Consider the following 17,906-nt stretch of genomic DNA (forward strand, 5'->3'; position numbering starts at 1 on the left):
CAGATTGTAACATACCTCCTCAAGAAGAATGGTAAAGAAAACCCAGTCTCCAGCTATTAGTTGTCATCAGTAAATAATAAATGAACAATACCTTTCATCATAATATAACAGCAGAGCACTGACTTCCAATTTTAATAATCTTTTATTTAGCTTCAGGGCTGTTTATTATTGAAATTATCCCACTTCAGTTGAGTAAATTTAACAAGTTTTCTTATCAATTAACTTATGTACTATATATAGCAAAGTGATACTGTTCATTTAAATTTCTTTTGAATCATGCTTTTAATCGATTTGAACACAACAGCTTTTGGGGCCAGTTGCAGGAAAAGTTTTGGTCTGTTCTGCATCTTTGTTTTTCCAGCTGATAGTGTTTGAACAATTGTGTCTAATACTACAAAACTAAGAGCTGAGAATCTATCTAGAGGATTAGAAGTTTTAACATCTCACCCATGTACGTCAGCTCTGAGAAAATGCTCATCCAAAGGCTTAACGTGCAAAATGCCAATGTGACAGGACATTTAGACTGCTTCAATGATATTGATTTAGAAAAAAAAACAACAAATCCATGTGAATTGAGTGATATTGCTGGCCTCAGAATGCATTCATGTGACTGGCAAAATAACAAGGTGTATGTACCTGAGATGGTGCTGGAATGTCACACAGTCAGATAGTCCGGAGATCCTTCAACAGATTGTGTCCATGCTGGTTATCAAGTACCTTTCTAAACTAGTCCCATTTTCCAACACTCAATGCATAGTCTTGTATGCTACAGTACTTCAAATGATCCTCAAAATACAGATAGAATACTGTGATGGTTCCTATCTCTACCACCCTTACGATCAGTGAGTCTAAGATATTCTGTGACTGGCTAGTGCTGCAGTAAGTCACATAAAGATAGGAGTATTGCCTAGAGACCAACAAACGACCAGCAAAAAACATTACAAATAAACAAACAGCAATCACCAAAAAATCAACCAGTTAAATATTGCTTTGTTTGTCTATTGATCTTGGGATTTATAAAATTAATGACGGTGTAAATAAATAAGAACAAGATCATTTGCATTGAAATTATTAAACTAACCAATACAGTCTCTCCAGAGTTTCAAATCAAATCAACAGAATCTCTGAATCTGATCAAAGGGCCAGAACTAATTTTCACACCTCAGTCCTTCAAGCAAAGATTCAATCATTGAACTATCACTTTCCAGATTTCTTGGTTATTTGTTCTCGCCATTTAGAGATGTCAGTGTTGCTGGTAAGACTGTATTTATTGTCCATTTCTTGCCCTATAAAAGAGGATTAATGTACCTACTCCCTGAAGTGACTTGAGTCACTCATGCAGAATAGTGGAGCTGAGACCGTGCTCAGATCAGTCATGGTCTTATAAAGTGGTTCATAGGATCAAGTAACCTACTACTGCCCCTAATTTGTATAATTTTTTGTTAAAAATAATTTTTTAAAATGTGATTTAAAAAGAAGTGCTGCCTCTTTCAGTCTGAGATTCCTCCTCCTGGATAAACAATAGGAAGGCCTCCACTCTAAGCTCTAAGACCATCCCCACCCCATTCACCAGGTTCCAGGTTTCTGTCATTTTCCCTTGACAGGAAACAGGGAATAGGCTCCACATTTTAGTGATATCTGTTTAAGTCTCGCTGCCTAGTCTATCCTTTATTGAACTGCTTTATTCTCTGATTTCTACTCTCCAATCCTGCCATTTGCTCTGCTTGTATTCCTTCACTGCATTTCCCAAACTGTGCCTGAGCTACCCAAGAGGAATTGTATCGGTAATCTACCGTGTGTTCAAATTGCTAGTGACAATGCCGTTCTGGCCTGTACATTTTACCTGGGTGGAGCAAGTGTCTCCTCAAGAAACTCTTCAATCTTGATGAAATCAGTTTTCAGCTCTCCATTGTAGATGAGGAATGGAGGATTAGTACCAGGAGCCAAATCCTTCAATTCTTCTGGCCTCCTGTGAGAATGAGAACTGTTGTCAGAAAAGAATGGAAATACATAGCACCAACCTGAAGTAGAAGCAAGTTGAAGATGGGGTCAATTTTAACACCCAATGAAGGCAATTTGGGGTTTAATCAGATGTTAAAATGTTACAAATCTGAACTTGAGCCAAACCTACCCTTTTCTGAGATTTAATGAGTTGGATTGAGCTGCATGGGTAACCAATCCGCTCCCAGCGAGGCTGGGGCAGCCTGAGATTAAACCTAACTTGTAAATTCAATGTGTGAAGCTAGATGAACACAGCAGGCCAAGCAGCATCTCAGGAGCACAAAAGCTGACGTTTCAGGCCTAGACCCTTCATCAAAGAGGCTTGAAACGTCAGCTTTTGTGCTCCTAAGATGCTGCTTGGCCTGCTGTGTTCATCCGGCTTCACACTTTGTTATCTTGGATTCTCCAGCATCTGCAGTTCCCGTTGTCGCCGATTGTAAATTCAACAGCAACCATTGCCTTGTGAAATGCAGGTCCTGAAGGGTGGTGAGCAGAAGCATGAGTGAAGGGACACATGCTGTTGTAGCACTTAACCAGGAGGAGTAGCTTCCCCTTTCCAATGGCCCCAATTCCACATCAGATCCCCAGATTTACAGGGACCTCAGTAGTTGGGGATCAGCCTCCCCAGTGTCAGGCAGCAAAACACATATTTCCTATGACTGGACACCCCTTTCAGGATCATGGAGCAGACTATCTCATTGGACCCCTCTGGTGTTACTAGCAAGGCCTCGTGGCTTCTGCCGCCTGCTCCAGAGACCCTGCCCAACCGGAAATCAAGCCTATTGATCAAGTTGATTTCCAGGCATGGCATCTATCAAGGACAAAACACACATGCTGCAGAAAGGATTAAAATGTTATGGCATGTTGGTAACCTGGGAGTCGCCTCTGTAAATCTTCCCCCTGCCATCTTCCCTGACCCCAGACAAACACAAACACCAACACACAACAAAACCTGTCCCTGTCCACATACAAGATGTCGCATCTCAAGCGCAGAATGAAAGTCTCCTCATTGCTGATTCTTGGCAGTGACTTGTGATCCTAGATACACACAGAGTGGAGCACTTTTCTCCCTGCTGTGTTATCAACAGCAGCAAGAAAGTTGGAAAATGCAGGCTTAATGAGAAATATCATTAACTTGATATCAAGAAAATTGTTGTGTGATTATCCCCTGAATCATGAAATGATGACTTCAGGATCCGACCGCTGAGCAGCGAGAGCCTTACTTCGTTATATTTGCAGCTTACTAAGGCTCCAACTTGACTTATTTATACTCCACATATAATTCCCCTCTCCTTTCCAAAGAAACGAGATGGCACAGGTGAATCCTCCAGCTTTCTCCCAAGTGTTCCTTCACAACACTGTCCTTATAGGCTCCATGGGCACCATCCTCCACAGCCCTTTACCCATAGAAGTTGGCAGCAGCAAATCACCAGCTTCATAACACCCTAATGCCTGGTCTCAGATCAACTTCTGTTCTTCAACACTTGACTCTGGAGTTCAGGAAACATAACCCCTGAAAGCTTCTGCTGTGTTGCTTTATCTGCAGGGGCACAGATGTATTGCATGTATTTGTCAGGATGGAGTTTTATGGCTCTTGGCTTGAATTCTTTTAACGTTCATTCACTTTGTGCCTACTTGGAACCTTCTGAGGATCGTGCCTGTGTCCTAGCCTTCCTACGAGAGTCTGATGGCACCACCCTGTTTTCCTGAGAGGAAGGAGCATGTAGACTGAGGTCAAGTTCCCTTGTCCTGCTTCTGTATTTCCATTGATAGAGCAATGTAGTATAAGTCTGTAATCTGCAAATCTGGTAAAGACTGTGTGCTGGACCGGAATCTCCGTCGTGGTCACCAACTGCCGTGGAGACAGTCAGATGCAGGCATTGGGGAATCAGTAAAACACTGGTAACATTGATAGATTTTCTACCCTTCGATCCAGCGTCCTAACAAATCACTCTGGTGTCTCTATGCCTGCCTGTGTATTTTGACAAAGTCATTAATGGCTGAGTCAATGTTTTCGCCGCCTTCCTGGAGCTGAGCAGGTTTCTGGTCTCTGACCATCCTCTGAATCCCTGAGACGGGGTACATTTCTTCCTTAACCAGCTGTGGAAATGTGGCAGAAGTGTCCTTCTCAGTCTGATCTGGATTGAGTAGACCGAGTGAAAACCTCTAGCCTTATGGAGGGTGTAAGTGAAAGTCCTGCCAATGTACCCCCGACGGTTGAGTGACACCTTCCTTAGAGGTGGAGTTGCAGGGGTATCCAGCTCTTGGCTCACCTTTAGCGGAGTTTTGCTGCGCAAGAAACCAACAGAAATTAGTTGTCTAATGGGACAACAGCACAGCATGATGAAGCTGACTGACTATTCATTCTCACCAGGCTCACAGCAGTTGTATTGTTCACTGGATAATTTAAGAAACTTTACTTTGTACAGGATGACGATCCCAATGACTGCCAATTCCCCTTCTTCAGTGCAGCGTGCACCCTCACCAGCCTTTGACCTCTTGGCATGGCTATGGACCCATTTTTCCTATGATGAGACAGAGGGAGCGATTGAATGTGGTGGAAATGTAGCTGGAAGAACAGTTAGCAGTGATGCATAATTAGGAGTAATGATGAGGTCTCCCCCAGCAATTGTGTCAGAAGTGTGGAGGGCAGGAAGAGGTAGGCAGAATGGGAGTTTGAGGTGAGTGAGAACCACTGAGTAGGCAATGCATGCAATACTGTGAGTAATAGTTATAGAGTTATAGAGCTGTACAGCAAGGAAATAGACCTTTTGGTCTAACTCGTCCATACCGACCAGATATTCTAAATTAATCTAGTCCCATTTGCCAGCATTTGGCCCATAAACCCTTCCTATTCATATACCCATCCAGATGCCTTTTAAATGTTGTAATTATACCAGCCTCCACCACTCCCTCTGGCAGCTCATTCCATACACACTGCGCCATCTGCATAAAAAGGTTATCCCTTGGGTCCCTGTTAAATCTTTTCCACTTAAACCTGTGCCCTCCGGGTTTGGACACCGCTACCCTGAGGAAAAGACCTTGACTTTTCACCCTTACATTGCCCCTCAAGATTTTATAAACATTTCTAAGGTCACCCCTCAGCCTCTGGTGTTCCAGGAAAAATAGCCCTGGGTCTTTTCAGCCTCCCTATAGCTCAAGCCCTGCAACCCCAGTAACGTCCTTGTAAATCTTTTCTGAACCCTTTCAAGTTTCACAACATTTTCCTGTCCATTCATCTTGGTGAGAAGCGTATGCAGTGACAGAGTTGGAGTGGGCGGTGGTCTGTGAGTGTGAGGTAGCAGAGAAAGAAGCTGGCTTTTATCCTTGTGGAGCGCAGAAGGTTTGTTGACCTTATTCCTGCCCTGCTGGGTATCCCAGTTCCCCTGGGACACGGTAATGATCCAGGTTGTAATCCTTGTGATCAGAGATGAAGGATCCAGGCCTGAAATGTCAGCTTTTATGCTCCTAAGATGCTGCTTGGTCAGCTGTGTTCATCCAGCCCCACACTTTGTTATCCCAGGTTGTAATCCTTGTCCAGGCTGGCATTGTCTGATTAGATAGCCTCCAATGGTGATCCACAGAATAAAGGATGATCCTTCTCATTACTAGCGCATCTAGCAGTACGTCCCAGTCCCTGTGAGCGAAGAAGGGAATGAAATTTCCTTGTCTCTGGGCCAGAACAGTCGTGAACCACTCTGTGAGGGTCTGTTCCTTTCTTGCAGCATCTAACATGGTCTACATTTGGACTCGAAATATGGCATCAGGGGAAGGCATACACCTCAGAAGGTTTAAGCAGTGGTGAGCGATTCCACCTCTCTCCATCATGCAGATTGTGTCAGGACAGTCTCCATGAGGCATGGCTGACGGGGCACACGAATCTCACTCGATAAAAAGGTTTAGCTGCACGTGGTGCCACTTCATCACCAGGGATGTCGCAATTTGAAATCCTGAGTCATATAATCCTTGTAAAATATAAATCTGTCAGTCGCTCCTGCCCAGGACTGGGAAAATTAGGGCGCCAGAACCTATATAAGAAACAGTCTTCCTTGTGCTCAATTCTGTTTCAAACTGCTCATTTGGTGTGCAGCTGTGAACACACTTTCAATCCATAAGACCATAAGAATTAGCAGCAATGTTTGGCCTTTCAGTCAACCAAAACTGTTCCACTATTTGATCGTGGCTGATATGTTTCTCAAGCCCATTCTCTTGCCTTCTCCCTGGCACCCTTGATCCCCTTACCAGTCAAGGATCTATCTATCTCCATCTTAATGGCACTCCACAAATTGGCTGCCACCGGCCTTCTGCAGCAATGAGTTCCACAGATTCACCACCCTTTGGCTGAAGAAAATCCCGCCCCCCCCATGTCATTTTTTAAAGGGTCATCCCTTCACTCTGAGACTGTATCCTCGACTCCTAGTCTCTTCTACTAGTGGAAACATCTTCTCCCAGTCCACTTTATCTAGGCCTCTCAGTCTTCTGTAAGTTTCAATGGGATCCACCTCATCCTTCTAAACTCTGTCGAGTATAGACCTAGAGCCCTCAACCGTTCCTCATAGGGCAAGCGCTTCATCCCTGGGCTCATTCGTGGAAACGGTCCTTAAAACCAACTTTCTCAACACCAGTTAGAAATGTGGTTTCAATGATGTTTAGCTACCAAGTCATTTCCAGACACATCCTAGACATTCTGTCTCACCCTCACCTGTCACTTTACCTGTCTGTAAAATCACCACACAGCCTGTCTCCTCAGAGATTTTATACAAACCTTTTCAGAATACATTGTGCTTTAAAACACATTTAAAAGTAGCATATATTTTTAATTGCATTCAGAGCCTCAACATCTGCTCTGGCTACTTCTCCTGAGTATCCTCAGCTGATGCTGCATTAATGTGTAATTTGAATAGGCCTGATGCCTTACTTGTGTGAATAGAACTGCTTGCTGATTAGATTTAAGAGCTGGTTGCCTAGTTATATTGGCCACAGGGTTAAACTGGGCCAGGAACAGAATGGGAAATAGACAGCTTTCGCTTTAATTCTTGCTCAACATGCAGTGAGGTTGGAGGTGGTGAATTTGCATACTTTAACAATGCAATGTGGGCTTGTGGCAAATAATTTTTCACCATATCCGCTGTACTTCACAGAACAATCACTCAAACTGTTTCTGGACACTTGCCTCCTGGACTTTTTGTTGCTTTTAATTGGTTTGTAAATGTAAAGTCTTAGCAATATTTTCCAAATCTATTGAAAACAAAAATGGTAATGAAGAACCTGCCAATTTCGACAGGCAGTTTCATATAACTTGCGTACATCAATTTCCCATCACAGAATCTCTCATTACTATTTGAATACTAATCTAGTTTTATTAGCACACAATTAGAAAGGATTTGAGAAGAAAAAAGTCTTGCGTTTAGAAAGCACTTTTTACAACCTCAAAATGGTTCTAATCACATTACTCATCAGAAGCAATTCATTGGCTGTAGTCGCCAACAATCTGTCCTGGTCCAGTGCCAACAGTCTGCCCTGGTCCATTGCCAACACTCTGTCCTGGTCGCCAATGTTGACACAATGATCAACATAGCACAACAATGTCTCTACTTCATCAGGAGGCTAAGGATATTCAGCATGTCCACATGGGCTCTTCCCAATTTTTACAGATGCGCTATAGAAAGAATCCTATCTTAGTGCATCACAATACGGTTTGGCAACTGCTGTTCCCAAGATCACAAGAAACTACAGAGAGTCATGAACACAGCCCAGCTTGTCATACAACCAGCCTTCCACCCATTGGCTCCAAATATATTTCCCACTGCCTTGAAAAACCAAACAACATAATCAAAGAGACAAGGTGTAGAGCTGGATGAACACAGCAGGCCAAACAGCATCAGCGGAGCAGAAGGGCTGACGTTTCGGGCCTAGACCCTTCATCAGAAATGAAGAATGATCTAGGCCCGAAATGTCAGCCTTCCTGCTCCTCTGATGCTGTTTGGCCTGCTGTGTTCATCCAGCTCTACACCTTGTTATCTCAGATTCTCCAGCATCAGCAGTTCTTACTAACTCTAACATAATCAAAGACCCCTCCTACTCTGGTTATATTCTCTTTCACCCTCTTCCATTGGGTAGAAGATACAAAAGCTGTATACACATATGAATAGATTCAAGAACAGCTTCTTCCCTGCTGTTAGTAGACTTCTGAGTGGACCTCTCAAATGCTAAATTTAATGTTGATCTCACTGTCTGCAGCTGTAACATTGTATTCCTCGCACTGTTCTCTTACCATCTTGTACTTTGGATGGTATGATCTACCTGTACTGAATACAAAACGAAACTTTTTACTGCACCTAGGTACACGTGACAATAATAAATCAAATTAAATCAAATCAAATCACTGTTGTAAGATCTGAAATGTGGCAGTCAAAATTGTGCACAGCAAGAGCCCACAAACAACAATTTGAAAATGACCAGATAGAGATATTGATTGAGAGATAAATATTGGCCAGAGCACACAGGAGAACATCCCTGTTCTTACACAGAACAGTGAAATACTCCCACCTGAGTGGAGAGATAGGATTTCGGATTAATGATTTATCTGAAACACATCACACCAAATAGTGTAGGACTCTCCTGGTGCTGCTTTGACTCTTAATTCAATCTTTTCAATCACTACCTTGACTCATAACCTTTTGATTCAGAGGAACATGCATCACCCCCTGAGCTACAAGAGCTAAACATATTTTTTATACCCGGCATCCTTTGCTTACAAGACGCAGAAAGCAGTATATTTCTAATAGCGTTTACAGATAAGCCTTCATGATAGATTGATTTAAAATGTGATAACCATCCCTCTATTCTCACTGCAGTTATGCAAAGTAATAAAGTACCTCCCCAGCTCTTTGGGGCTTACTTTTTCATATCCACTGTTGTTACATTAAAGACAACTCCTTTCAGCCACAGAACCATGAAGAGCCGTTGGCAAAAGGGACAGTTTCCTATGTTCTCTCCATCGAAACCAGCCTGAAGAAAAGGAAAATGGAATAACAATCTTAGGTTCGCAAGTAAATAATCTACAGTGTTCTGTTTTAACAGAGCTAATGTCAGAAGCTGAATATCATGTTTATTATACCAAACATTCAAGTGAAAACTAACAATGATTTCGTACCTTCAGTTGTAAGAGCTGGCTGAAAGTGCCGGCTTAGAACTCCCTGTTCAGATACTTCAGTCTATAAAGGTGGAAAAAAAACCCTTTGCATCCACATGACACTTTTCACAAGGCCGAGGCGTTCCAAATAAATTCATGGCCAGTGAATTACAAGAAGGAATTTAGCATCTGTGTTTGGTAATATTTACCCGAATTAATGTAAAATTCACAATTACTTGTTTTTTTTAGTTTTCACTCCTGCTTCTTACAAAAGTCCATGAAAGGGCTAGCTCGCTTGGGCTAGGGAAGATCTGGAAAAGGTTAAGCCATAGTCTGAAATATAATGATCATGATCATTTCTAGCAACAATGTTTGAAACTCACGTTGCAGAGTGCATTAAATATTAATGTCTTACTCTTTGAAATCCTAATACCATTTAAGAAATGTAACTCAAATTTGTAAATTTCTAAAGTAACTTACTAATTAGCACAATTGCAGAAGGGTAACGATTTTACCTCAAAAATGCATTCGTATCACATCCCTGTCTGCTGGAACAGAGGCTGTAACAATTTATTTTAATGTGTTTTTATGGACGAAGGAAGTATGTTTCTGTATATTTAAATTTGACCACTCTAATTTGAGCTCACAACATGTTCTGGCCACGTGCCTTGTGATTATATATATCTGAAATAACATTTCATTTTCAAAGAGCTTGGAGATACATTTTCTGACACCCTGTTTTTTCAGATAAGGCATCTATCCTCGGGATAACTGAAAAATTGCACCATCAGGAAATGGCTGATAAAGTTCACTGATGACTTCTCAAATATATACTGTCTGGACAGATCCAGCAACATTTAGAATTAAACGGCTTATCCTGTCAGTTGAGGGTGCATTTATTTTGCAGTTGTTGGTTAGATTCAGTGGCAGTAAAAGACTCTCCATGCTCTGACTCCTGTTTAGGAGAGTCTATGGCACAGGTCTAGATAACACACATGCAGTATGCTCCCAGATGTTTGAGATGTATGTACTTGAGAGGTCTGTCACTATTTACTTTATGATGTGGTGGGCTTACAGCACCCAAGTAACCTTCTAAGTGCTTTGGAAACCAAGGTAACTCAACTTGCAATCCACGATTCTCTCAAAGGAAAGACATGCATATATATAGCGATTTTCACGATCACAGACTGTCCCTAAGTACGTTTCATTTTGAAGTGCAATGCCAGTTTTAATATTGGAAATGTAGGATCTAATGAGCACGCTGCAGAAGCCCACAAGCGGCAACTTGTGAATGTTTGGATAGTTTGTAATATTGCCTGAGGAGTAATATTTCCCAGGGTGGTAACTACCTTGCTCTTAAGTCATTTTGGGATCTTTTGCATCCATTCAAACAGGCACATAGGACCTCGGTTTACTGTTTCATCCAAAACACAACATTGCCAAAAGTACAGCATTCCTTCAGTAAATAAATAAGTGGTTATCACTGTTATTATTCAACACATGCCCCAGCAAGAGGAACTTTACCTATATCGTCAGAATAATTTTTCTCAGTGTTTAGATCCAATAGTGTTTGGTCATTATCTGAAGCTATCTGCAGAAAGGTTTTGTGGTGTTGATACATGAGTGCTACAACTTCCAGTCTTTGTTGAACATTGTACAATTGCATGAGTGATTTATTTCATTGCAGTCGCAGTCTCAGCTGTGATTTGTTTTCAGGTATGTTATTACAATGCAGAGGAAATCAATACTCGTCTCAAAAAAATCTGATTAGTTCAAGTTGCTTCTCAAACAAGAAAAATCATGCACGCTTAGTTGGGAAACTAGCAAGGAATATTGTTAAAAAAGAATGGGGGACAGTCAATGCCCGCTAAGGACAAAAAACAAAAAGACAGGGAAGGGTTACATATTATCTTATGGGAAGAGTTACATCAGCTCATTTAATAAGGGTGGAGGCAATGAAACACAAGGAGAATTTCTGCTCTTTTGCTATTGGCTTGCCTCCCTTTTGCGTTCAAGAAGTCAGTCCATTCCCTTTCCCTAACTCAAGATCAGGTTCAGTTTCAACAAGATTTGCTTGGCAGGTTCTGTACTCCCTTTAACACTAGTGCACAAGCAAAGAATAATGCAGGGAGACAAACAGACTACAGTCTTTTTGATACTGTCAAAATTTCAATTTGTTTCATAACTCCATCAACAATTTACTCTATTGGCTGTAAACTTCTCTATCTCTAAAGAATGTGGAGTAAATCTCGAGCTTAGTACTGAACATACCTCAACTAAGTAATACATTGTTATCATTTGTTATGTATTATTCAAGAAGTATTTCAATTTATTTTAATGCTCACTGACGTAGAGAGTCAGTCTATCTTACAATTCAGACTTCGTAAAACAGTGTGTTAAATTGTTACTTACTTGAATAAAGAAACTATTCAATTAAGAAATAAACTCACAGCATCGAGCAAAACCAAAATCAACTGCAGAGGCAGCTTTTCTGAAATTTTCTGTTACAAAAAATACATTAGTTTTGTTTTACCTTAATGAAAAGTTCGATCTGTGGGTTTTTCCTGCCAGATCCTTGTTTGGCCATTGCTGGAACAGAAGAACAGTCAAACAAGCAGTCCAAATTTAAAGGAAGTTTTCATGAGGAATCTTGAAGCGAACAAGAAGTGCTGAACAAGAATGGCAGCCTTTTCGCTTAACCCACTCTTCTGAGAGCTTCTCTCAAGGTACACGGTACTGCATTCACCTCAGCAGCAGTAAGACTCCACAAGGGCACACAAGAGCTCTGCTTTCTCTATAGTTTGGGTGTAACCTCCTGCTTGTCTCAGCACTGTACTTCCCTCAGTAGAAAGCAGAGGGTGGTCGCTAACTTGAAAAGGCAGCTACCAACAGCAATGACACAGCAATATCCCAATGCTATTTACAGTAAAATGCAGGAGATAAAATTCAAACAACAGGAAAAATAAAATTGTAGTCAAAAGCAAAAAGCCAACAGGAATAAAAAACACATTCCTATTAGCATTATGTATTATTTCTGACCTCAATAAGCAGACATAGAAGCGGCAATATAAATTTCAAAATCATTTGGACTGATTATAGTACAAACTATAAATACCTGTCAACAGAAATTGGTCCCAGAATTGAAAGAAAGAACTCCACTAAATCCCTAGATAGCTCCTATCACAGTGGCTCAGGTCTACCAGCAGTGGTACACCCTTGGGAGGGCTCTAGGAGTTAACAACATTGAGTTCAGATCCTTGAGGTTTTATGGAATCAAAGCAAATATGGTCAAGGAAATTTGCTGCTGACTAGAACCTATAACCAGACCTCCATTGATGAACCGCTTTCTCTCTGTTCTGTCACAGCTACTGTACCCACCTAGCACTGAGGCCAATGCTCTACCACTCGCACTATCACATGCACAGCCTTCTCTCACTCACTGTTATCCACACAGACACCAGATACTGCTAACATGCATACCCTCTGCACTCCCCACTCAATCCCTTAGGACACCTCCCCTCCTGCACTAAAAGGAACAGCTATGAATGTGGCCAGACCCTACGGAGCATGCCCTTATATGTTGGTGCTCAGTTACAACATGGAGGTCCTTTACAGCAAGTGATAATCTGAATTTTCTAGGTAGCCCTCTGATAGCTGTGTTGCGATATCTCAACCTCTAGCTTGATGGCAAGTTGGCCAGAAAGAAAGCAGAGTATTAATAAGGTGAGTTTAATAAGCTATATACCCCTTTAATTAATTGGCACCTTGCTGCTGCCCAGTGAGAAACTCAATGTGCTGACTATTGAAGGCATAAAATTTTGAGCAAGGTGCTCCTGATGTTGAGATCAGCCTTTCTAGACTTCCAAAGAAAGATCACTGGACCCGATACTTTAATTGTGCTTTCTCTCCACAGATGTTGCTAGAACTATTGAGTTTTTCAAGGAATTTCTAACTTCGTTTCTGATTTCCAGCTTCCAGAGCTCCTTGCTTTTTTTTTGAGGTGCTTCTCATTTGATTCCGTCACAAATCCTGACATCGCCCTTGTCACTCAGAGCCCTGTAAGATTCCATCTAGAAAATAGGCACAAGATTAGGACATTCAACTCACGAATCCACCATTCAACATGATCATGGTTGATCCTCTGTCTCAACACCATACCTCTTCCCTTTCCCCATACACCTTCAGCTTCTAAAAATCTATTTCTTTCTTAAAAATGTTCGTAGCTTCATCTCTACAGCCTTCCATGGGAGAAAATCACACAGATTAACTACCTTCTAAGGTAAATCATTTCTTCTCATCTCAATCTGAAGTAGCTTACTACAGATCCTAAAACTAACTGTCTTTACTCAGTCTGGCCTACATGTGATTTCAGACCCATAGCAATGAACCATCTGAGTTCAAAAGCAATTAGGCATGGGTAATAAATGCTGATATTGTCAGCGCCACTCACATCCAATGAAAGAATTTTTAAAAATGTTACATCCTGTCCATTCCGCTGAAGTGAATATCAGTGTTTGGCAGAAACTCATTTTGTTTTCAAGAAGTTCATAAACACATGGAGGGGCATAGATAGGATAAATTAACCAAGTCTTTTTCCCAAGGTAGCAGAGTCCAAACCGGGAGGGTCAGCAGGAAAGGAAAAATCAGTTAACATTTCGGATCTGGTCACCCTTCCTCACAACAGGACCATGGACCTGAAACATTAACTCTGATTTTTTTCTTCACAGATGCCACAGACCTGCTGAGGGTTTCCAGCAACTTCTGTTTTTGTTCCTGATTTACAGCATCTGCAGTTCTTTCAGTTTTTATTCCAAAACTAGAGGGCATAAGTTTAATGCAAGAGGGAAAAGATTTAAAAGGAAACCAAGAGGCAACTTTTTCACGCAGAGGGTGGGGAGTGTATGGAATGAGCTGCCAGAGGAAGTGGGGGAGCCCAATACAGTTACGACATTTAAAAGGCATCTGGATGGATATGTGAACAGGAAAGGCTTAGAGGGATATAAGCCAAATGCTGGCAAATGGGACTAGATTAAGTTAGGCTATCTGGTTGGCATAGATGAGTTGGACCAAAGAGTCTGTTTCCGTGCTGTACTGCTCTATGACTCCATGACTATAAGCATTTTATTTAAAGCTAGGCTTACTGTTTCCATAATCATGCAACAACATCTCTGCAACATAAAGATCTGCTTGACACCACTAAGGCTTTCTCCCCTAAATTATTTAAATATTCTTCACCACTTTTGATATTGTACATTCATAACTGTTTTATTGGAAAGGCAATATTGTGAAGCAGCACGCACATGGATAACTGAACATTATAGTGCTAATTTTGTAAAGCTTGTGCTACAGAAGCCAGTTAGATTGGGACACAGCTCTATAGGGATTGGGCCCATAATTTCATAGTCCTTGCTCAAACCTCTGTCTAGCAAAGACCACAAAGAAAGCAAGGTAGTTCATGTCCTTTAAACTTGCCAATAATTATGTATTTTCAAACATAAGGGGGAGGGGGATGGTGGATTTTATCAGTAGTGTGCTATTCCTAATGGTTTAACTGGAAGTATGCATTTTTTCTGCCCTCCTGCTTCTTCTTATATCGCTAACAATTGCAATTAAAATTTATGGTGCCATTAATGTTCATTGGAGCTGCTTGCAATCACACAGAAGGAGAAATATTTCAGTGATAAAACCAATTGTTGGCTGATGCAGCAGACGTGGTCTATAAAAGAGTCTTCTAACCAATAGAGAGGTTCTGCATCACTGCTATAACATTGCTGCTCAATTTTATACACATTAACATAAAACTTGAGAGCACAAGATGTTTTTCTGAGGAAGGGTCTAGGCCCGAAACATCAGCTTTCCTGCTCCTTTAACGCTGCTTGGCCTGCTGTGTTCGTCCAGCTCTATACCTTCTTATTTCAAAATTAAATTTCTTTTGCAAATGTCCAGTTGTTTGTAAGGTCTGGAGGTTGCCTTGTTTAACTCAATAACATAGGGGAAAGGGAGGAATGGGAGAAGACAGTATCTTGTGTGTTGCTGACTTCATTTAGTGCATAGAATGTCATTACAAAAGATTTTACGTTAATGACTATTCATGACATGTAAATGTGTCACAACAAAAACCAATACAGGCTGGCACGAGCTACAACATGCTGACTTTATCTCTCATCTAACCTCCCCTCCCGCTAAGGAGTTCAGATTCCACATCCCATTGGAATAAAATTTCACTATTTCCACTTCATTTATCTGTGGAGCATCATTATTTTTGGAGTCTAGCTTTGACAAACGGTTGTTTTGTAGTTGGGAAGCATTGATGTTTACAGGGGAGTCACAGATATATTCCTCTTGTGGAAGAAGTGTTATTGTTTTCTTTCAGTCTTTATTAAATGAGCATGCTCGTGACCCATGATGTGTTGACCACTTAGTGGGACATGGCTGAACTTCCAGCTTCGCTTGTCTCTCTTGCAATGGAAGGGACACTGTCAAAGATCACTGAAATGCTGAAGGTAAAATCAAAGCCATTCAGCAGTCTGCCGACTAACATTCTGTGATGGACACATATTTCTTCAACATGCTTTAGGATCCTCATTTTTGTATCTTAACTGGCCACCCTTTTATCTGACAAAATGCAGGACACCAGATGTTTCTCATTTCACTTGCCCATAGACCCTCTGTCCACCTGGATCCGTCTCCTATTTCTCCATGGCAACATGCCACGCTGCTGCAACTCCTCTCCTACTTTACCAAAGGAAGGACGCGAATGCTTCAGAGGGAGCTCAGAGAAGGTTTACAACATGAATATGTGGAATAGCTGGGTTGTCCAATGAGGAGAGGTTGGACAGACAAAGCTTGTTTCTGCTGGAGTTTAGGAGAGTAAGAAGCAACTTGATTATTACATAAAATCCTGAAAGGTCTTGACCAGGCAGGTGTGGAGATGATGTCTCCTTGTGTGGGAGAATCTAGAACTGGGGATGCTGTTTAGATATCAGGGTCACCCTCTTCCAACGGAAATGTTTTCTTTCCAAGGGTTGTGACTTTTTGGATCTCTTTTCTTGAAAAAGCAGTAGAAAGAGAGTCCTTGAATATTTTTACGATTTGGGGAGATAGATTCTGGTTAACCAAGGAGGGTGAAAGATTATCTGGACTAGGCAGGGATGCAGATTTGAGGTTACCTTTAGATCAGTCATTATTGTGTAACTGGAGAGGCTGAAAGATTTACTCTCATTGCTTCTTTGTATGTTTGCAAGTGATTAAAAGCCTTGGATTGCTCATAATCACTACCATGATCAAGCAATGGGAAACCAGCGAAGTGTGTAACTGTGGTAGGACAAATAACAGAGTTTTTTACAAATTACTTACTGAACAGGCTTAACACAGTCTGGAGCTGGAGGAGCACAGCAGGCCAAGTAGCATCAGAGGAGCAGGAGAGTTGATATTTCGGGTTGGGACCCTTTTCAGAAATGGGAGAGGGGGAAGGGAACTCCGAAATAAATAGAGAGAGCAGGGGTGTGGCTGGGGAACGTAGGTGGGATGGTGATAGGTGCTTCACTCAGTGTTCACCAAGAATGTGTCCAAAGTGCTACCTGAATCATTGTGTGCAGTTTTGGTTGCCTTATCTGAGGAAGAATGTTCTGACTATGAGTGAGTGCAACAAATTTCTGGGATGGCAGACTGACAGATGTAGAGAGACTGGATCAGTTAAAATTGTATTCACTGCAGCTTAGGAGAATGAAGGTAATTCTCATAGAAACCTATAAAATTCTAATAGGACAAGACAAGCTAAATGCAGAAATGATTTTCCTGATGACTGGGGAGCCCAGAACACGGGTCCCAGTCTAAGGATGCAGTGTCGGCCACTTAGGGCCAAGGCGAGGAGAGATTTCTTCACTCAGAGAGTGGTGAGCCTGTGGAATTCTCTTCCATGGAAATCAGTTGAGGCCAAAACACTGAATGTTTTCAGGAAGGAGTTTAGATGCAGTTTTTCAGGCTCGAGAGGTCAAAGGGTATGGGGAGAAAGCAGGAACAGGATACTGAGCTGGCCCTTCACTTCTTCCACAGCCAAAAAATCTTGCCTCAGATGAGGAGACTAAAACTGCACACAATTCTGCAGGTGAGAAGGTTATGTACCCACTTCCTTATTGCCTTTTTACCAGTTGGGTTAAAAATAACATACTTCCAACCCACACCTTCCCTTGCCCAACCATATCATGAATTGAGCAGCAGATTTTTGGGGGTGGGGCTGTTGACATGTTGGCAAGCTTGATTTCCAGTTATTTATTTATGTTTTTAAATTTTTGGCAGCTTGCCAATTTCAGCCATCACCTGCAGACTGTGTAATAGGTACCAGATCGAGGGTGGGGAAGACCTGAATGGGTAACCACCCAAGATAGTTAGGCCTATCTGCTGAACTTATGACTGGCGGAGTGGATCACTATAAAATCCACATAGTTTTTTTTTCCCTTCAGGGTGCTGCCAGGTCTGCTGAGTATTTCAAGCGTCTACTGATTTTAATTCAACGACTAATGTTCGATACTACCCACTGGATTCTCTGGAATAATTTGGCAAGGCTTCTTTGGTAATTCTGACCTCTGCCTCCTAAAAGAACAAGTAGATGTACAGAAAGCTGATCATTTCTGAGTTCTTCTGCACTTTGGACACTAGCCCGGCTTGGAAATATACCAGTACCGGTTCATTGTCGCTGGATCAAAGGGAACAGCCTTGTAGGAGCACTTTTACCTCAAAGACTGTTACAGGTAACAAAGGTGACTCACCA

At 41.6% G+C, this 17,906-nt stretch overlaps 1 protein-coding gene across 4 annotated transcripts in view; it reads right to left on the minus strand.

The window, feature by feature from the left end:
* clic2 (chloride intracellular channel 2) overlaps positions 1-17,906 on the minus strand; it is a 35,875-nt gene that overhangs the window by 12,467 nt on the left and 5,502 nt on the right. Inside the window, exons 2-4 of one of the 4 annotated variants that reach the window (XM_048544955.2) lie at positions 11,670-11,725; positions 8,903-9,012; positions 1,844-1,969 (exon numbers count right to left, since the gene is read on the minus strand). In XM_048544955.2, the coding sequence (XP_048400912.2) occupies positions 1,844-1,969; positions 8,903-9,012; positions 11,670-11,723 (290 nt within the window). In that variant the 5' untranslated portion in view covers positions 11,724-11,725. Of the gene's footprint in view, positions 1-1,843; positions 1,970-8,902; positions 9,013-9,616; positions 9,714-11,669; positions 11,726-17,906 lie in introns of those variants that run through there. The other 3 variants (XM_048544958.2, XM_048544956.2, XM_048544957.2) reach the window with 3 other exon arrangements.

Source organism: Stegostoma tigrinum, chromosome 15, assembly GCF_030684315.1.
Source record: "Stegostoma tigrinum isolate sSteTig4 chromosome 15, sSteTig4.hap1, whole genome shotgun sequence".
In the NCBI taxonomy this organism is placed as follows: Eukaryota; Metazoa; Chordata; class Chondrichthyes; order Orectolobiformes; family Stegostomatidae; genus Stegostoma; species Stegostoma tigrinum.